At 32.8% G+C, this 17,931-nt stretch overlaps 3 protein-coding genes across 5 annotated transcripts; 1 reads left to right on the top strand and 2 right to left on the bottom strand.

Annotated features, from left to right (window-relative positions):
• Positions 1 to 1,326: 1,326 nt before the first annotated feature.
• On the bottom strand, positions 1,327 to 6,442 carry LOC121216004 (uncharacterized). Its single transcript, XM_041091081.1, has 3 exons — positions 4,779 to 6,442; positions 3,364 to 3,803; positions 1,327 to 3,226 (listed from the first exon to the last, which is right to left on the bottom strand). Exons 1-3 carry the CDS (start codon positions 6,192 to 6,194, stop codon positions 1,735 to 1,737), a joined length of 3,348 nt encoding a protein of 1,115 aa, XP_040947015.1. The 5' UTR covers positions 6,195 to 6,442; the 3' UTR covers positions 1,327 to 1,734.
• Positions 6,443 to 7,824: 1,382 nt separating this feature from the next.
• Positions 7,825 to 9,306, top strand: LOC107911566 (uncharacterized). The gene is made up of 2 exons (XM_016839409.2): positions 7,825 to 8,182; positions 8,983 to 9,306. Exons 1-2 carry the CDS (start codon positions 7,844 to 7,846, stop codon positions 9,160 to 9,162), a joined length of 519 nt encoding a protein of 172 aa, XP_016694898.1. The 5' UTR covers positions 7,825 to 7,843; the 3' UTR covers positions 9,163 to 9,306.
• On the bottom strand, positions 7,880 to 16,266 carry LOC121216005 (microtubule-associated protein 70-4). 3 transcript variants are annotated; one of them, XM_041091083.1, is made up of 12 exons: positions 15,695 to 16,266; positions 15,467 to 15,552; positions 14,319 to 14,384; positions 14,066 to 14,236; positions 13,578 to 13,748; positions 13,312 to 13,467; positions 13,063 to 13,209; positions 12,904 to 12,975; positions 12,302 to 12,817; positions 12,036 to 12,217; positions 10,847 to 10,920; positions 7,880 to 8,012 (listed from the first exon to the last, which is right to left on the bottom strand). In XM_041091083.1, the coding sequence occupies exons 1-11, from the start codon at positions 15,954 to 15,956 to the stop codon at positions 10,881 to 10,883; spliced, it is 1,869 nt and encodes a 622-aa protein (XP_040947017.1). In that variant the 5' UTR covers positions 15,957 to 16,266; the 3' UTR covers positions 7,880 to 8,012; positions 10,847 to 10,880. The 3 variants fall into 3 exon arrangements, 2 of the variants coding, with proteins under 2 accessions (XP_040947017.1, XP_040947016.1); XR_005911978.1 differs by lacking the exon at positions 7,880 to 8,012 and adding an exon at positions 10,422 to 10,580 and having other exon boundaries at positions 10,665 to 10,920; XM_041091082.1 differs by lacking the exon at positions 7,880 to 8,012 and having other exon boundaries at positions 10,422 to 10,920.
• Between the last annotated feature and the right edge of the window lie 1,665 nt (positions 16,267 to 17,931).

Here is a 17,931-nt window from a genome sequence, read left to right as displayed (position 1 = left end):
AAAGTTATAAAATAGTGATTGAATTATTCGAATGTTTTTATTTAGTTTTCGAGCTGTTCAAACTGTTGTTGTATGACTTTCTTTGTTCGCATCGCCTACACCAATTGAAAGCTCTCCTTTCTATTATCTTTTATAGTTCAAATTTTTTTTTCTTTTATGAAATAGTTTTGAACATCACCAATCTACGAACCAAAGTCTAAATAATTTTCTTCTCTGATCTCCAACATTGATTGTCAGATTGACTTGAATCTAAGGTATATTTTTTCTACTTGTTGATAGGTACTGATCTACCGTATTGATTGTCAAATTATCACTTAGAGCTCGCTAACTGAACTTTCCTTTTTAAAAAAAAACTTAATAGCTCAGTGATTTAAATAAAAACTTTTGAATAGTTTAGTGATAATTTTGTAATTTTTTAAAGTTGAGTGACCTAAACATAAATTTACTAAAATTTAGTGATATTAGGTGTAATTTACTCTATTTAATAAGGTTGTTGAAACTAGATCGGATCAACTAGTTAGACCGGTTAAATTAAGAACCGACCGATCTGGTCCAAAACAAGGTAAACAATAGTTGATCCACAAATTGGTATGAACCGATTGAATTAGGCTAAAAATTAATTAAACTAGATTTTATGATTTTTTAATAATTTTCAATTTTTATTTTTTTATTATAATTTTTTAATGATTTACTCAATTTGAATCAAACAAACCCGATGACTTTGACCAATTCAACTACCAATGCGATTTCAAAAACATTAAAATTTAACAAAAAAAATTAATTAATTATATATATTTAAAATACATGTTTTATATTCATACTTGGATATTATAATTTGACCTTACTAATTACCTTATCCAAAACTCCATGAGAGCTTTATTTTGTTAGGAACTTTTTTAATTGAAGGTGGAACAAGCTTCACTTATGCCTTGCTGAATTATACCTTCGCTACAAATTAAACAAAAAAATATCATTGACTTAGATTGTATTTTACTCGTTCTATTAAAAAATAGATAAATTAATTTCTATACATTAGAACAAAGAGTAAATCAATCTTTATGTTAAAAATTTCATCAATTTCTACTGCTAAAAACTAGTTCTTATACATCAGAATAAGATGTACGTGGCACATATAATTGTCTAATTATTTTTTATCAATAGAAATAAATAAAGTTTTTAACAGAAAATACAAATTTACTTTTTGATCTAATACAAAATATAATTAAACTCAGAAACCTCCGGAATACATTTACTATCAAAATCTTACTTGTATTAAGACATGACACGAAATAATTAAAATATTTAAATGTACTGACAAAATTGTGATACATTGGAAATTATTATTATTATTTTAAAAAAATACAAAGTCCTGAGATGTGTTGCAGGGGCATTTTTTTTTGCCCTACAGCATTACATGAACAAAATGGGTGCAAAAAGCTCCCCTTTCCTACCAAAATGCACATATCATCTTAAAGAAAAAAAATACATGAACATATGCAAAAAGTTTCACAACAACGGGTTGTATTTAACCGTAATGCAGTGAAATCTCGAAGTTTAATTCAATTAATCCATGCAAATCACCTTTAAAAAAATCGGCACCAACCAGAGTGAAGTTCAAACCATGTCGAATGAAGCCTTGAAGTTTAGCACGATTAGTTCAAGCAATCACTTTTTAAAAATGATATCCAACTGGCAAAACTCGAAGTTTAACCCAACTGGTTTGTGCAATCACCTTTATGACAAAAACAATGCCTCCAAGTAATCATCGATGTAAGCTAAGCATGGCCAATGATCGGTCCGAATACGAACTAAAGTCGAAGCATCACTTACTTCCATTTGTAACAAGAGATGGAACATTGGGGGAAGAAAAATCAAGACATGGATGCAACCGATACTTCTTTTGCCGATGTTTAACTGACTTTCCTGCTCTTCTTCGTTCTCGACTAAAGTAAGATAAAGAGGCATACTGTCCGGTTCGGCAACTGAGGTGGGGGCTTCAAGCAAAAGTCCAGAGGCTTCATCTTGCCATACAACGTCTCTGATAATTCCATTATCCTTTACCATGTCAATGAGACGATCTCCGCTCACGCTAACTACAAACGGTGCCAGATAATGTTCGATGGCACGAATTAAAGCATATGGAGGAATCTCAAGCAACTTCACGGATCTGGTTCCATGAATGGCTGCAAACCCTTTGCCACTCTTTAAGGGGAAAATCTCCCGCCCGGTATTGGAAGTAGTACCACATGCATCCCACAAGGCATTGAACAAATCTGAATAGTAATCAGGTAAAACATCTTCTCGGATGTCTGGTGGGGCAATAGCTTTAAGAAACAAATCTTCAATGCCAACTGTAATACTTTGCAACTGTCCCGTGATGATTTGACCATCTTCCCCGTTTGTTTCAATGAAAACATCAACCATACCGGGAGTTGGCTCACGTGGTTCCAATTCGATCATTGCAGGAGCTTTATAGATATCTTCTTCACTACCACCATCACCATCGAGTGTAGCAACGATGTCTAGTGAAACATTTTCATCACGAAAATCACCACTAGTTGGAGGTTGACCGAGAAGAAAGGGTATGTGACATGTCGGAATCGACCCGTATGGTGCCAACGATGAGAATTTTAACACTGTAGCATATATGGCAGGGAGGGCATCTACTCCGTGTAACCCACTTTTTGGGGACTCACCTCCCCAAACATTATTGAAGGACTCCGCATCAAATCTCAAATAGCACGGAATTTTAACCCTAAGCCCCGGCATATGTCTAAAATCAGGAATATACGAGAAATGTCTCCTTAATATCGCTAAAATCTCTGAAACTTTCGAGTCCATCACATATAATGGCGCCTGTGGTTTATCCGTTACCTGACCGTCTAATACAGTCTCAACTTGTATATTGGCATCAAGTTCTCTTTCATCTGTCGAGGCTTCACCATCCCTAAAGCAACCAGAAAAATCCGGTTTGTTACTCCCGACCCTTAAAGGTAATAAAGACAACGACCAAGCCTGTTTGACAAGTAGTGGTATCATCCGCTCGAGATGGATATAGGATGCGATGTTCTTTAATTTCTTGGGATCCTGAGAATGTCGAGGAGATGGCACGTTGAAGAATGATCCGGAATGAGACGAGGGAGAAATACCAAGGAGTTGCTCCCCGAGGTTTAGCATTCCTCTAAGCTTCACTCCGGGTACACAAATCAGCATCCTCAAGTAGATCCTGTAAATTTACATGACAGAAAATAATCAAAAACTCATCTCGAGATTCCTTATAATTTAGACTATTTTTCTTCCCGTTAGGTCAACATGGAACAGAAATGTTAAAAAAGGAAAAAGAACAAAGTTATCCCTTCATACCTTGCATGGTCACGAACCTCCAAGTCAGGGAAGTAAAGGCAGGTGAACGCAAGGAGACGGGATAAACCAAGGAATAAACGAGAGCTCTGATGGTGAGTTAGCATGGTTCTGCAAATGCCGAGGACCTTACTACCCCGAGACCAAGATTTTACACCTGTGTCTGGTCCATGTTTCTCAACAAGGAAAGCCATGAACTTGGTTAGTAGCTCTAACAACCTATGCGGAGGTATTGTTTGATTTTCAGCAATCCTATCGAAAATCGGGAAGTATGAAACTAGTCTATAATCAATTGCAACTCTTGGATGCAGATTCGCATCGATCGTTTGAAGCAGACATTCTCCCAACCAAAGATGCTTTTGACAGCCTAACAAACGGTCAATAAAAGCAACAATGACTGGAACCAATCTCTGAAACTCCAGTATCAAGTCAACAAACATCCCCTGAACAAAAGAAGTTAACAAATATCAGCATATAGCCCATTGGAGTATAGTTTTTCCGTGTCGTACTCAGGATTTAGAATCAACTAAAACATAAACTTCGAGTCTAGTTCTGCATCTCAGTCACCAGAAATCGTTATCTCTCAGCGATTTTCGAATTGGTACACACATTCCAAATCAAGGAACACTAGCGATCCAATTCAGTAAAATTAATGATCCCATTAACATATACTTTATTACAAAATTATTGAGTAAAAACAAACGATTCACGGACTTTTTATAGGTTAAAGTATCTGGGAAATCCCTGTATTATAGTGACTGGATCAAATTAGTCCCTCTATTATTAAATGGATCAATTTAGTCCCTGTACTATTAAAAAGAATCAACAAGTCCAAATTGTAATAGAGTTAACATTTACTATATAAAAAATGCCCTAAAACTTATTTTTTTCAATTGTAGTTCAATTCCAAAGAAAAGATTTCATTTATAGAATAATAAAAACTTTAAAAATATTAACTTTGTTAGACAATAAATATTAATTTTATTCCAATTTGGCCTTATTTGATTCATTTTAATAGTACATAGACTAAATTGATCCATTTAATAGTAGAGGGACTAATTTGATCAATCACCTAGGTACATTCACCTATATTTATATAAACACAAACCCATGCATATAAATTTCAAAAACAAAAGAAAACATTTTACATGCCAATGAATCATTTTTCATTCATATTAAACGAACTAGAAAAGACTAAATCAATTGAATTAAGTTTTATACATGTGGCAAATTATGTTTTAATTTTTCATTCCTTGTACCGGATTAATCCACTCCTATATAAATGCCATCATAATAATTATATGATTGACATAATAATCTATTTCAGATAATGGACATACTCCATATAGCTAAGTAGATGTAAATCAGATTCATCGAGACATAATTAAATGAATACTTTATAATGAAAAAGAATATACCTTTAAATGATTGAAAATGGCAGATTCCATAAGTGCAGTGGTGGTGGAAGGATCAGCCTTGGAATGAGATGATGCGCCTATCAAAAACTTATGGAAAGTACGGAATGCCACTGCGGTTTCTGTGCTCCAAGGAGGCAACCATTTGAAACCCAAAACCGATACTAGACCACCCTGAAAGAGCTTCACTACTGAATTCCCTTCCATATCTGAAACACTTTGAGGATTCAACTTATCGATACAAACAGAACAGAAAGCAAGTAAATCTAGCTTTAATGCTTTCAACGAAAGTGGATCAAACACGCTTGGATAAAACATGAAACCCGTTTCTACAATCGACTTCTTCTTCCCGACCATCAACCTATTCAGAAAAACCATCAACCAATGCACTGAAAGCAATCGAAACACCAAATGTTGCTGTGTTTCCAATGAAACCAAATAAAGTCTTCTCACAATCTCAATTTCCTGCTCGTTAAACGCTTCGGAAAAATGCGAATACATGACCAAAACAACATGATACAATAAAGGATTAAATGAATAAATCATCCCAAAGAACTGAACTTTAAGCATAGAAGGCTGTAAATCTAAAGCTACTGCTAATGGCATTATCATTCCCATAAAAATCATCATCCCACAAGGAGTTAAAACTTGTGGCCATTCCAATAAAAACGACATTGCTCTTCTCAATTCCTTATAATTCAATTCTAACAACCCTTCCTTTTCTAATTCTACAACGCATTGCGGTACATTAAAAGGAATCAAAGGAACCGAAGTATTCAAAATTGAAACACTTAACTTTCGATTCACGATACTATGAATCACAGTTGTAAACAACAAAATGTAACTTTGCGAAGCATGGGTTCGTTCGCTTTGGCATAAGCTCCATAAATGACCAGCAATATCAGAGAGTAAACAAGGGTAAGCTTTCTCCAACTCACGTAGACACTCACAAGCAGTGGCACGTGCGTGGCGGTCCGGTCCATGGTTCGGCCGGTTTATAACCGCTAATAAAAGTTCGACCACGGATTCCGTAAACCGAACCTCGACGGACTCGACTGAGTTGGTGGAGATCAAAACCGAGGTCGTCGAAACCATCATCTGTTCTTTCAATGCGTAAGTGACGTGGACACCGTCGGTCGGGGATTGGACAACGGCGCGTAGGGTTTCGACGAGGCGGTCCATAAGGGAAGCGAGTGATGGATCTTGGGGGAACAATAGATCGGAAAATTCGTCGAGGAAGATTACGAGAGGGATTTTGAAAGGGAATTCCTTTTTGAGGATCGATGAAAGGGCAAGTTCGACGACGGAAGGGGAAAGGGACCGCCATTTCTCGCGGCGGAAACCGCCGTACTGGAAATCTTCAACTAAAGACTCCCAATCTTGAGGTAAAATCGGTTTTGGCATTGGTTTTTCAGCCATTTTATTGAACTTTTAATTTTCTGAAATTTTTGAAAATCTGGATTTTAGGTTTGGAGTTGAGAAAAATCGGGAAATTGAAATACCATGATTGATCAAAATTGAAATCCAGTTCCATCAGAAAAATTACTGAAATTCACTCTACCAGTCCCTATACTATGTTAATCTTACTGATTTAGTCCTTACATCACTTTTCTAAAAAAGTAGAGGTGTTCCTAGATAAGCCCATTTTCTTATAAAGAAAATTTCAACTCTCAAATTTGAGTCTTACTGGCTTAAGCTTACTCAAATGACTTGTTTCACGGTTAAAAATAATAAAATATTATTTTTTAAATTTTAATTTAATTATAAAATATAAAAAATGGTATTTTTAAATAATAAAATGGGTCGGGATTAATTAATTCCATTGTTCTAATTTTTGTAATTTTATAATATTATTAATTAATCTAAATTATTAAAACATTAATTACTGTTGTTAATGTGTTTGACAATTAACAAGAAGTTACTATAAAAAAAGTTACATGCAAATTGAATGCTTAAGAGTATTTATTTTAAAAGTTAAACAAAAGGTTTACATGTTAACCAAATATTCAATGATGATTTTAAAAATATCTGGATAATATTATAAATAAATAAGTCCAAATTGCATAAAATTAAAGATACATATGATAATTTTCAAATTTTAACATACTTGAGACACCAAAATCATAATTTCACCTATTTAAATATATATACAAACATGAATATTTTAAGAAAATGGTTAATAATAAACATCTCAAACATGGCACAAACTGGGGTGAATTGAGGACTTTTTTTTTTGAGGGTATGGAATTTAAATTGTAATTTTTATTATGGTAAAAATATAACTTTTAAAAGATTAAATTAAAATTTTATCATTTTTAGGGAGTTAAAGTATAATTTTATCTTTACTAATTTAAATTTTAAAAAATTTAAAGGACCAAAATAAACGGAGTCCCAGCCCCCAGATTCGCCCTTGGTCTAAATTAAACTTTAAAATATTTTAATTAAATTTTTAAAATTCATTATTATATTAATTAAATACCAAATTTTATATTAAACTTTAAAATATTTTAAATTAAACAATTAATCTGAATTTTGAAAACTAAAATAAATAGAGTACCAAATTCCTAAAAAAAAGTAAATAACTTATGGCATATCTTAACCTAATTTTAATATGCTCATTAACCTTCAATGCGGAGCGGTGTCATTGGCAAGAGTCCTGACCCCCTAAAATATAAAATCTCACTTTTGACTCTTGAAGTTTTACAAAATTTTTATTTAATATTTTAGAATTATAAATATATAAATTATTAAAAATTGAACTTTTATTTTAATTCTCATAAAAATATGCAACTTAATCCGATCCCGAAAATTTTTCTATCTTCGCTTCTGCGTGGTCAAAATTAATGGTTAGACTGATTGATACGATATTAATATTTTAATGACTCAAATAGGATATTTTGATTATTTGAGAACATTTAGTGAAATTAACCCTTTAAAAAACAGATTCAAGGGCACGTGGGCTATGATATTCTCACCATCCACGTTAAAACTGTGATAGTGCCACCACCTTATCTTTTTAAACTATCCAATTCCCAAAGGTGAAGAAGAACACTAGTTCAAATTCAACCATGGCCGAAACATATATGAACATGGGCTACACAATTCTCACACCTCCAATGATACCCATTTTCCGCAAGGAAATAAACTCCTTAAAAACCAATCGTTCCGCCATTGTCGTCGCCGTTAAAGCTTTTAAGTTCTGCAATTATCGAAGAGCTCACCGCATTTCTTGTGCTGCTGCAAGAAGAAGAATCAGATATGAAAACGATGATGATGAAGAAGAAAAAGCAAATGGGTATAACAAAGAGATCGCAATGCTCGAAATTTATAGCCAATCCGCTAGAGAAGAAGCTCTTATTGTTCATGCATTTGTGGATGAACAACAAGTTGAGGTTCTTATTTTCAAGGTCTGTTTATGAAATTATAATTGTTTTTGTTTTTTGAGGATTAATTGCAATATACGTCCCTAAATTATAATGTAGATTTTAAATTAGTCTTAAATCTCAATACATTCTAATTGATATTAAAGTATCCTAATTTTTTTCTTAAATCATGATTTGACTCTTAAATTATACTTTTTCTCCTTTTAGTACTTAATTTTTTTTCATTACTAGCATCCGGTAAAAGTATGCCACATTTCACATTCTTATTGGTGTTGGGATGAAAATGATTGTTAAAATTCTAAAATGGGATGAAAAATTATAGTTATCAAAATGGAAAAATATATCAAGATTAAGTGGTAAAAGCATCATGAAAATCCATGCATTTTACCCTTTTATTAAAAATATAAATAAATTAATTCATGTATGTTAGATAAAAAAAAGTAAATTGATACTTCTATTAAAAATTTCATTATTTTTTATTGTTAAAAGATAATTCTTGTTATGTCAATATAAAACATATGTAAGATACTATGTGTCACAATCTTATTATACCATCAACCATATAAAAGATTGATCTGATTATACCATCAACCATATAAAAGATTGATTATTCTTTGATTTAACATTCAAAAGATGTTTTAAATATATTAACTTCTAATATTAACTTTTTGAGTAAAAAGAATAAAATATTAACTTCTAATACAAAAATTTGTCATGGTACTTTAACCAATTAAAGTTTTTTTTTTTGATGCATAAACCCTAATCCATATGTTTTAAATATATTTCATATAGTTAATTCCTCTATAAATTTGCCATTATTGCAGGGGTTTTCATCGTGTTTGAGCTATGGGACATCACCAGATCCATCAAAGAGTGTAATACCAAAAAGAGCAGTGATAAACTCCATTGATAGAATCAAAGGTCCTTTTGATCCTTCCAACATACAATACATTGAAAAAGGTCTCGATTGGGAATCTTTCAAGTCCCGCTTAGCTTCTACCTAGCAGGAAAATCAAGAAAATAATAATCCAAAAAATTTGAAAATCTAGTCAATTTATAATGTTAGTTTGCTCAGTTTCAACTTTTATTCAATTAAAAAAATTTGATTTTAAGATGTTCATTCAATCTATCAATTTAATTTGTTTAAATTAGATTTTATCCAATACCTCTATTATTAAATAAATCAATTTATTCTTTATACTATTAAAACCAATCAAATAAATCTAAATGGTATCAAAATTAACATTTGTAATATAAAAAGAAATTCAACTCCAATTCAATTAAAAAAAACAAAAATTTCATTTACAAAACTATAAAAAAAATAAATAAATGATATTATTTTAAACAGCAAATATTAACTCTATTTCAATTTAAATTTATTTAATAACACAATGAATAATTATATCTATTTAATAATACAAAGACTAAAATAGAAATTTCTTAGACTTTCACCTTATTTGATAAGGTAGTTCTTTTTTATTGAGGGAGTATAAGTATAAAAATAAACATTTAAAACATGACTCAATTCCGACTTACCTAGACCATAATAACATTGGACAAAACCGACATATTGAAAGACCTCAATATTTATACAAAATGAGAGACTTAAATCTGAGCACTCAGTCTCCGACATCAATTTTCATCAAGAATGCTTATTGACATGTATTTTAAATTGGACGTAATTATGTGGTTGTTTTTTAGTTATTTATTTATTTATTTCTAAATCGAATAACTAAACAAACCAACACTAATGTCCTTTAAACCGAACCAATTCAGCCACCAATTCACCAATCCGACCTGTTTGATTGAAAAATCGTTAAAAATTAAAAAATAAAAACCCCAATTCAACTGTCAATTCAATCGATCCGTGCCAGTTACCGGTCTAACCGAATTAAAGCCATTCTTCGGACCAGTAACCCCCGCTGGCTCCCAATCCAACCAGCCGATATTGTCTGGTTCAAACATCATTGACCAACACTTAAATAGTAAAATGATTTCTAGAATGGTATCATTATCCAGCCTCACAATGAATGAGAAACCGAAAAACCTGGTCAGACCGAACTGATTAATTCTAATTAGATTAGTTCGATTTCTCACTTATACTTCGATCGGTTCTCCAAAATTTGTTGGGATTTTAAAATTTTAAGACCGAACCAAACAAAACCTCACCCTTAAAAACAGTACCCAACATCCAAAGAAAAAACAAAAACGATCATTCCAGATCTATAAGCAACTATTAATGAATAACACAACCAAACAGATCTCAATACAAGAATATTAACAAACTTGAAAGACAAATCACACTAGTTGCAGATTACAAATATGAAATGCAAAAAACGAAAAATGGGACAACGGCAGAAATTCCGGGGAAAAAAAAGAAACTACCTATACAACCACACAATCACTGGCCACGCATGAAAACCTAACATAATGTTAGCCCATAGTCAATAGTTTCCTTTTTCCTAAATCTCTAAAAAGTGGAATAAGCAGTTTGTTAGAAGCATACCAAATCGATGTCTTCTTCATCCGAATTTTACCCTTTTTTCCCTGGATTTCATCTATTAGTCAATTTTAATGAACGCAGGTTCATCAGCATGCAAGTTATAATATCTTTATAATCAATCACCAAAGGAGGTAAAAAATTATAAAAAGTAAAAGGAAGGATCCAGGAGACTTATGCGACATTACTCCTTGTAGTTGATGCTTTGATTAAAATTTATTGTCATTGAGTGCTGCGTGTTAACCCACTACGAGACGTATTTCTGCATAAATTTGAGAATTTGGTTAGCTATATCGAGTATCAATATGTAATCAATGAAAACTAAACTAGCATGGTGACATTCATATATTATAGGCCTTGACTCTAGGCTCGGCAAGTCATCAGAAATCAATTAGGCAGAAATTTGAAAAGAAACGACCAGTGGATCCATTAGAACTGATCACTACAACTTGAAGCTGTATCCGACAAATATTAGAGCAAGTACTGCGTATGACCATATGCATGAAAAAATTTGGAAAAAATTGAATATACCTATGTTAGATACATACTCGTATCCAACACTAATACACAAGTACGAAATGACTTGAAGTACCAAATTTAAATGAATCCCAAGATCAACATGTAACTGATTCTAAGGCTCATCAGTGGTCTTAAAAGTATACTATCCAAAAGTGTGTTACAATCCCCGGGAAACCTATATAACGTGATCGGCATATACATTTAGTCCAAAGCAACATAATGGGTAACAGCCAACAAGGTTACAGAGTCCAGTATCTTTTACTAAGATAGGCTTCATATGTTCTTGGAGGTCATATCCTCATACCAGCATCTGGATATGTATCTAACACGGATGTCGGGCATAAGTAATTAAAGAAAAATGAAGAGAAGTTAAATAGGGTCATACCATGGCTGCTAACTCCGCAATTTATAAGAGGCAAATGCGACAAACTAGGGAGATTAATTTTAACTTATAGTACTAAAGGAAAAGGTTAAAGTACCATGGAAGCCCCTGTACAATGAATCAAATTGCCTTTTGTCCCCTCTACTCAAAAAATGGGTAAATTAATCCTTGGTATGTTATATCAAAGAACAAATTGGTCCTTTCTGGTAAAAATTTTATCCATTTGTATTGTTAAAAATCGGTGGGACATGTGACATGCCATGTGTACCTTATGCTAACTTACAACGACCAGTTTTTAACAGTAAAAATTGATAGAATTTTTAATAGGACCAGTTTGCTTTTTGATCTAACATACAAGAGCTAATTTGCCCATTTTTGAGTAAAATGTGTAAAATGCAATCTGACTCCTAATACTTCTACCTAAAGGAAAATGAAGAGTATAAAAATCTAAACAACAATATAAACAATAAAAGCACCTTCCAGTAAGCAGCTGAGCAGCCGGTCCCTTGGAGTTAGCGAACCGCCTGGCCTTATTCTCATGTTCTTTCTCCACACGCATGGCAGCAACCTCTTTCTCCATAGCCGCAACTTCTCTTCTCATCTTTTTAGCCTCAACTTCCATTGCCTTTGTCAATGTTTCGACCTTCTTAGCAAGCATCTGAAAGATACAAGGATTACTACAGTATTTATCTGGAATGATAAATTAAAAATGGTATTGGCTTGAAAGAGCAAATGCATCTACCTCAATCGCATCATCTTTATCTTTAAGGCTTTGATCTTTCTCGTGACCAGCTTTCCTCAATGCTATGACCTCTTTCTGCAGCAAATCGTACAAAACTCCTGGAACATTGTCCTCAGTGTCTACTGGCTGGAAATCATTCAATTTTTCACTACTCGTTGACTCACTCTCCTTGATCCCCTCAGAAGGATGGTTTACTGAAACATTTGAGGCTGCTCCATTTAAAAGCACTTTAGCCCTGTCTAATGATCTCGTGCCTCCATCAAATGACTTAGATGTTCCTTTCGCATGCTTCAACACAGTACTAGAAGACAAAGAGGATCTCAATTGAGAGCTCGGTGATCTCTTGGGTAAAAACCCATTGGATGAAATCTTTGAGAAGTTCTCAGCTCCACCAAGTGACTGACGCCTGGAAGGCCCATTGCTCGTGCTTCTTCCAACTGATGTACTGCGACTAAAGCTGTTAGAAGATCCTCTCAAGTTCTCTTCTAGAACTCTAAGCCGCAATTGATATTTCTCCTGGAAAATCAAACAAAAGCTCTAATTTCGAAACCAACAGCAACGTCATAAATAACAGAATGGTGACGTCACAATCAGATTATTACTTTCAATTGTGCTTCGGATTTTGCAGCTCGCTCGGTTATAGCAAGCTTGTCACGAAGTTGCTGCATTTCTCCCTGGAAGAAATAAAGTCCACAATGAATAGAAAGTATTAAGGCAACATCTTGTAGTTTTATTCAATGGGAGAAACCGTCTGCAAAAACCTGCAAGAATCTCCTCTCTTCAAGCCATTGTTTCACAGGCATCACTTTGTCATTAGCATCTTTCCACTCGTTTGCTACAACTGTGGCCACTCTATTAGCGGTTACTTTTGCACGTGCCAGTTCTCGATCAAGAGTTTTTCTTTCCTCCTAAGGAACATAAACACAAATCATTCATTTCAAGAAGAGATTTAGGACAATACCAACAAAAAGGAACCAAGCAAACTTGGACATATAAAATCCAGGCATTACATTCATCTCCTGAACTTTCCGTTGATAATCCCGAACTGCATTTGCAGCAGCACCACCAGCAAGAACAGCCTCTTCCAGCTCCTTTACAGTTTGTGTAAGCTTTTCAACCTCTGCAACCTTTTGGCGATGCATTTTGTCCAAAATTTTGTTTTCTTCCTACCATAGACAAATTGTAAACAAGTGACTTTCTTCATTATACGGTTAAACAGACTAAGCCAAAAATATATGGACCAGAGAACAGGAAACATAAAAAATGATCGGAATACCTGACAAATTTCTATCTGCTTCATCAACTCCTGGTTTTTATTTTGGAGATCATCCACCATGGACGCTTTGGCCAATGCAACCTGAACAGTCCTTTCGGCTTCAAGTAAAGCTGCTTCTTTTGATTTAGTTAGACGATCAAGCGCTCTGTTATCATCTTGAAGTTTTGCAATCTGCAAAAAGCGAAAGAAATAACCAGTAAGAAAATAATCAATCACATACAAGTTTAGAGATCCTTCTCCACTTCTCTCTATAGACAGAACCAACAGCTGAAAACTATGTTACTCAGACTCAGATGTCATTATCTGACACAGGTTTGTGTCCAACATGGATAAGGTTAGATTTTTCTATGTTTTTTTTTAATGTATTAGGATGATCCTTGGAGGTCATAGTATCTCCATATTCATTTATCTAAAATGAATGCTGGACATCGTTATTTCCATAAAAATGAAAAGTCAGACCAACAAAGGTTGAAAAGACATATAAATACCTCTTGCCGAGAAAGCTTCAGCTCAGCCTCCAAGGGTGCAAGAATTGCTTCAATTGGAGGCATATCATCGTCCTTTTGAGCAGCATGAACCCTCCGCAGAGTGGCCTCAGCTGCAAACTGAGCAGCCATGGCTGCCTTCTTCTCATCATTTATTTTCTTGATTTCAAGGTTCTGTGGTACATATTTATTAACTAAATTTAGAAGCACGACAAAAGAAAAAATAATAAGGGTTGAAAGGAATTGAAACCAATACCTTGCTTTCAAGAAGAGATTCTGTCAATTTAAGCTTCTCATCCATTTTTGAGAGCTCGTCACTGAGCTATGGTACAAAAGAAAAATAAAAACAGTCAGTTCCATCTCAATCAAGAAATCCGAGTAAAACCACATCTCAAATCTGTCCAATAAAGCGAACAGTCATAAGTCGTATATGAAACCACTGCAAAAAGTTTCATAACTACAGTCTTAGATGCAAGAGCACTGATCTGCATAGAAGGGTCGTAAATTACATAAAAATAATACGTCTTTTGGGAACAAAACTAAGGACCACTCATTTATATGCAGAAATAGTAAGTCATTAAACAAAGAGGTCTATTAACCATCTGAATTTCAAGACATCAAAACAATCCATTTAATCATGAGAGCAAACCCTAAACCGCAGTAGATACTTAAATATAGGGGGAAAAAAGGTTAACAAAGAACAATTAATCTAATAGGAAAACCATGAAACAAGTTCTAGATTATGTGAAAATCTTTAAAAAATTGAACATACGACCAAGTCCAAGTAACCAATGCATGATGTATTTCAGTAAGCTATATCATCAAAGACTAGAAACAACTTTCCAAGCATCAGAAAAATCTACTTTTCCTCAGTAAAATAACAATACTGCATTTTTAATTCATATTATATATTATTACTATATTTCATTTATATTTATATTAAATAGGCTAATCTGTTTGATTCGGTTTTATATGTAACATAACTGATTTTTTTAACAGACATAGACCGAAACCAAACTAACCAAACCGATTAAACCAAATAGTGTTAGGTTGGTTAAGTTGATTTTGACCGAGTTTTGCTCTCCCCTAACAATATACACAAAAATGCAGAGAGTAGACAACCCATCTTCTATCAATTTATTATTTCTATAACAGTAATATAATCTCTAACGTCAAAGAGACCTTAAATTTGCCCCTAAACTCATATCCATTAATGAAAAAAAAGAGGCGGACATTCCACTAAGATCAGACATCTATCCTTAACATTAGATTTTTTAAAAAAATCTAAAATAATTACTATTTTAATTTCGACTATTCCTAAAACACTTCACCTATCAGTACAATTTAATTTCTTACATAAACTAAAGCCCAATAATATTTAAATAAATAAACAAATAAACCAACCTCTTCGCAAGCCTTTTCTCTTAGCCTTTCAGACATTCGTAATGCCTTAATTTCCGCTTGTGCTTCTCCCAATTCTCTATCTTTATCTGTAATCCAATCCAAAAACAAAGAGGATAATATCAAAATAAAATAAAAGATAATATTTATAAATAAATAAAAAGCAGTAAAACGCAGTCAAATTTAACCGAATCAAGGCGAAAAACACCTAGATCGATCCACATTCATCACCTCTAACTTCATTCTCCAATCTGGTAAGCTCCACCTTCACCGGATCCGACCCGTGAAGAAACGGAACAAAATCATTATCGGCGTCGAAGCTAGGTCTAACACCTCTCCTCCTCGACGAGCCTTTCCCTCCACTCTCTCTAAACGACGCCGAGACCGTCAACGACGGAGGAACACCCGCCGTGGTGGCCGATGTCATCCTCATCGGCGACTCACTCCTCACATTGGTTCTTACCTCCGCCGCTTCGCCGGCAACCTCTTCCATCTCCGATCCAAACACTTAGTCGCACCACTTTACAGCACAAAATGCAACCAAAAAAAGAAATATCTATTCAAAGAGAAAAGTTCGCTTCACATCTACAACTCGAAATGGATCCAAATGCTAGGGTTTCAAAATCAGTTGAAATCTAGCTGATTTGAACAGATTTTGATATATTTATAGAGAGTGAGCTCTGTGAGAGGGGGGGAAATAATAGTACATTTCTATCTTTCTCTCTCTAATTTGTGGATTTAAATCCAGTTTACAGTGACACTGAAGAGAAAGTCCTAAAATATTAAAGGTTAAACTACACCAGTAGTTGAATTTTTCTTTTGTTACTTGACTATAAAAAAATATAAAATGGTCATTTAGCTATCATCATATTAATTTAGTCAATATTTACATATTGTGTAATTAGATTTTTTTGCAGTTTTGCTTTTTCTTCTTTTTTTTTTTTTTACATTGAGGGTTTTTTTTATAACTTTTTAGATGAAAACGTCACGAATGAAAGTAAATTTGTAAAAAATATCAAATTACAAAATGTGCAAATGTTGAGGGTTATATTTTTTGAATCATGATTAAATTAACGTAATATATAAATGTTGAAGGTTAAAATTGCTACTGTGCTAAATTTAAAAGATGTCACTATATGACAAAAAAGATATTTGGAAAATTGGATGCTTATTTTGCAATTTTTCATAGTTAGGTGACCAAAAAATAAATTTACTAATTATTGAATGACTACTAGTGAAGTTTACCCAATATTAAAATAGTCTATTTTTTAAATAATTATTATTACTTTCTTGAATTAAATAATTAATATTATTAATTTTAAATAAGTTGGGAATTTTAAAATTTAAAACAAAATTCTATTAAATTCAAATCCCAATTTTTTAGTGAATAATTAAGTCAAATTAAATCAAATAATTAGTTACTTAAGTCAAATTAAATCAGATAATTAGTTGCTTAAGTCAAAATTCATCAAATTTGACTCTTGTTTATTGTAAATAGGGTGCAAGTAAGCGATTAATGCTTCCAACCTACTTGAGTTTAATTTTAAATTTTTTTTAAAATTAATTTTGTAATTATTGAGTTAAGTTCGAGTAGCTCAAGTTATAGATTAAACTGATTTCGAACTAACCCGTGAACCTTGTCAAGTTTTTCATATTTCTATATTGTTAAATTACGTCATTATCCTAAACCTTAAACTTAATTATTGAATTGAGCTCAAGCTTGACTTCGCGCTTGAGTATAAAAATTGATAAATGAGCTTAATTAAACTTAAGCTCAATTAGCTCAATTATATCTCAAGCCTAAAAATAGATGTTCACTCAAGCTCAAATGAGTATCGAGCTTCAAATTTCAAGTCGAGTTTGATAGTATTTTAACTTAGTTCAGTTCAATTACACCTCTAAATGTATCAGATCACCAACTTTGTTTTAATTATTTAGTTACACTAATATTAAACCATTTACTTAATTGGTGTTATAAGTCAACTCAACATCAATTCAACTGGAAAATTACTAATATACTATTTTTGTAGGGAACAAAATAACCTTATATTTTATAAAGTAACAAATGTCTATACAAATGTATCATTTGGTTGGTTTTTTTTTTCATGTTTTTAAATTGAAATGGTAAATTTAAAAGTTTAAAAACCGTGACGTCGTAAGTTCAAATCCTATCATTTACGGATTTTTTCATTGCTCTTATATAAATATAAAAAAATAATTACTTTGTGAATAAATAATATTTTAATCATTATCCATTTGAGTCATTATTTAGTTAACTCGTGGCACAAATTCAATTGAGAGTTTAGTATATAGTATAAATACATTCGTAATAATATAAATTATATTGTAAAAAGTAGTAATTTGATAATCACCCAACCGAGTTGGTGTTCAATTAACTCGAAACACTAATTCAATAAGAGTTTAATATATAGATGTATTTAAATTTTGTTTCACATGGTTTAAATATT

This window comes from Gossypium hirsutum, chromosome D04, assembly GCF_007990345.1.
Source record: "Gossypium hirsutum isolate 1008001.06 chromosome D04, Gossypium_hirsutum_v2.1, whole genome shotgun sequence".
Classification (NCBI taxonomy): Eukaryota; Viridiplantae; Streptophyta; class Magnoliopsida; order Malvales; family Malvaceae; genus Gossypium; species Gossypium hirsutum.
The sequence above is the reverse complement of the archived record's forward strand: the minus strand, read 5'-3'. Positions and strand labels throughout refer to the sequence as shown.

Excerpts from the sequence above, each read along its gene's own strand:
- LOC121216004 (XM_041091081.1), bottom strand. The coding sequence starts at position 6,194 with ATGGCTGAAAAACCAATGCCAAAACCGATTTTACCTCAAGATTGGGAG. Across the intron at positions 3,804-4,778 it reads CCATTTTCAATCATTTAAAG|GGGATGTTTGTTGACTTGAT; the intron begins GTATATTCTTTT and ends TCTTTTGTTCAG. Across the intron at positions 3,227-3,363 it reads GAGGTTCGTGACCATGCAAG|GATCTACTTGAGGATGCTGA; the intron begins GTATGAAGGGAT and ends GTAAATTTACAG.
- LOC107911566 (XM_016839409.2), top strand. The coding sequence starts at position 7,844 with ATGGCCGAAACATATATGAACATGGGCTACACAATTCTCACACCTCCA. Across the intron at positions 8,183-8,982 it reads TTGAGGTTCTTATTTTCAAG|GGGTTTTCATCGTGTTTGAG; the intron begins GTCTGTTTATGA and ends CCATTATTGCAG.
- LOC121216005 (XM_041091083.1), bottom strand. The coding sequence starts at position 15,956 with ATGGAAGAGGTTGCCGGCGAAGCGGCGGAGGTAAGAACCAATGTGAGG. Across the intron at positions 15,553-15,694 it reads ATTGGAGAATGAAGTTAGAG|ATAAAGATAGAGAATTGGGA; the intron begins GTGATGAATGTG and ends ATTGGATTACAG. Across the intron at positions 12,818-12,903 it reads AATCCGAAGCACAATTGAAA|GAGAAATATCAATTGCGGCT; the intron begins GTAATAATCTGA and ends TTGATTTTCCAG.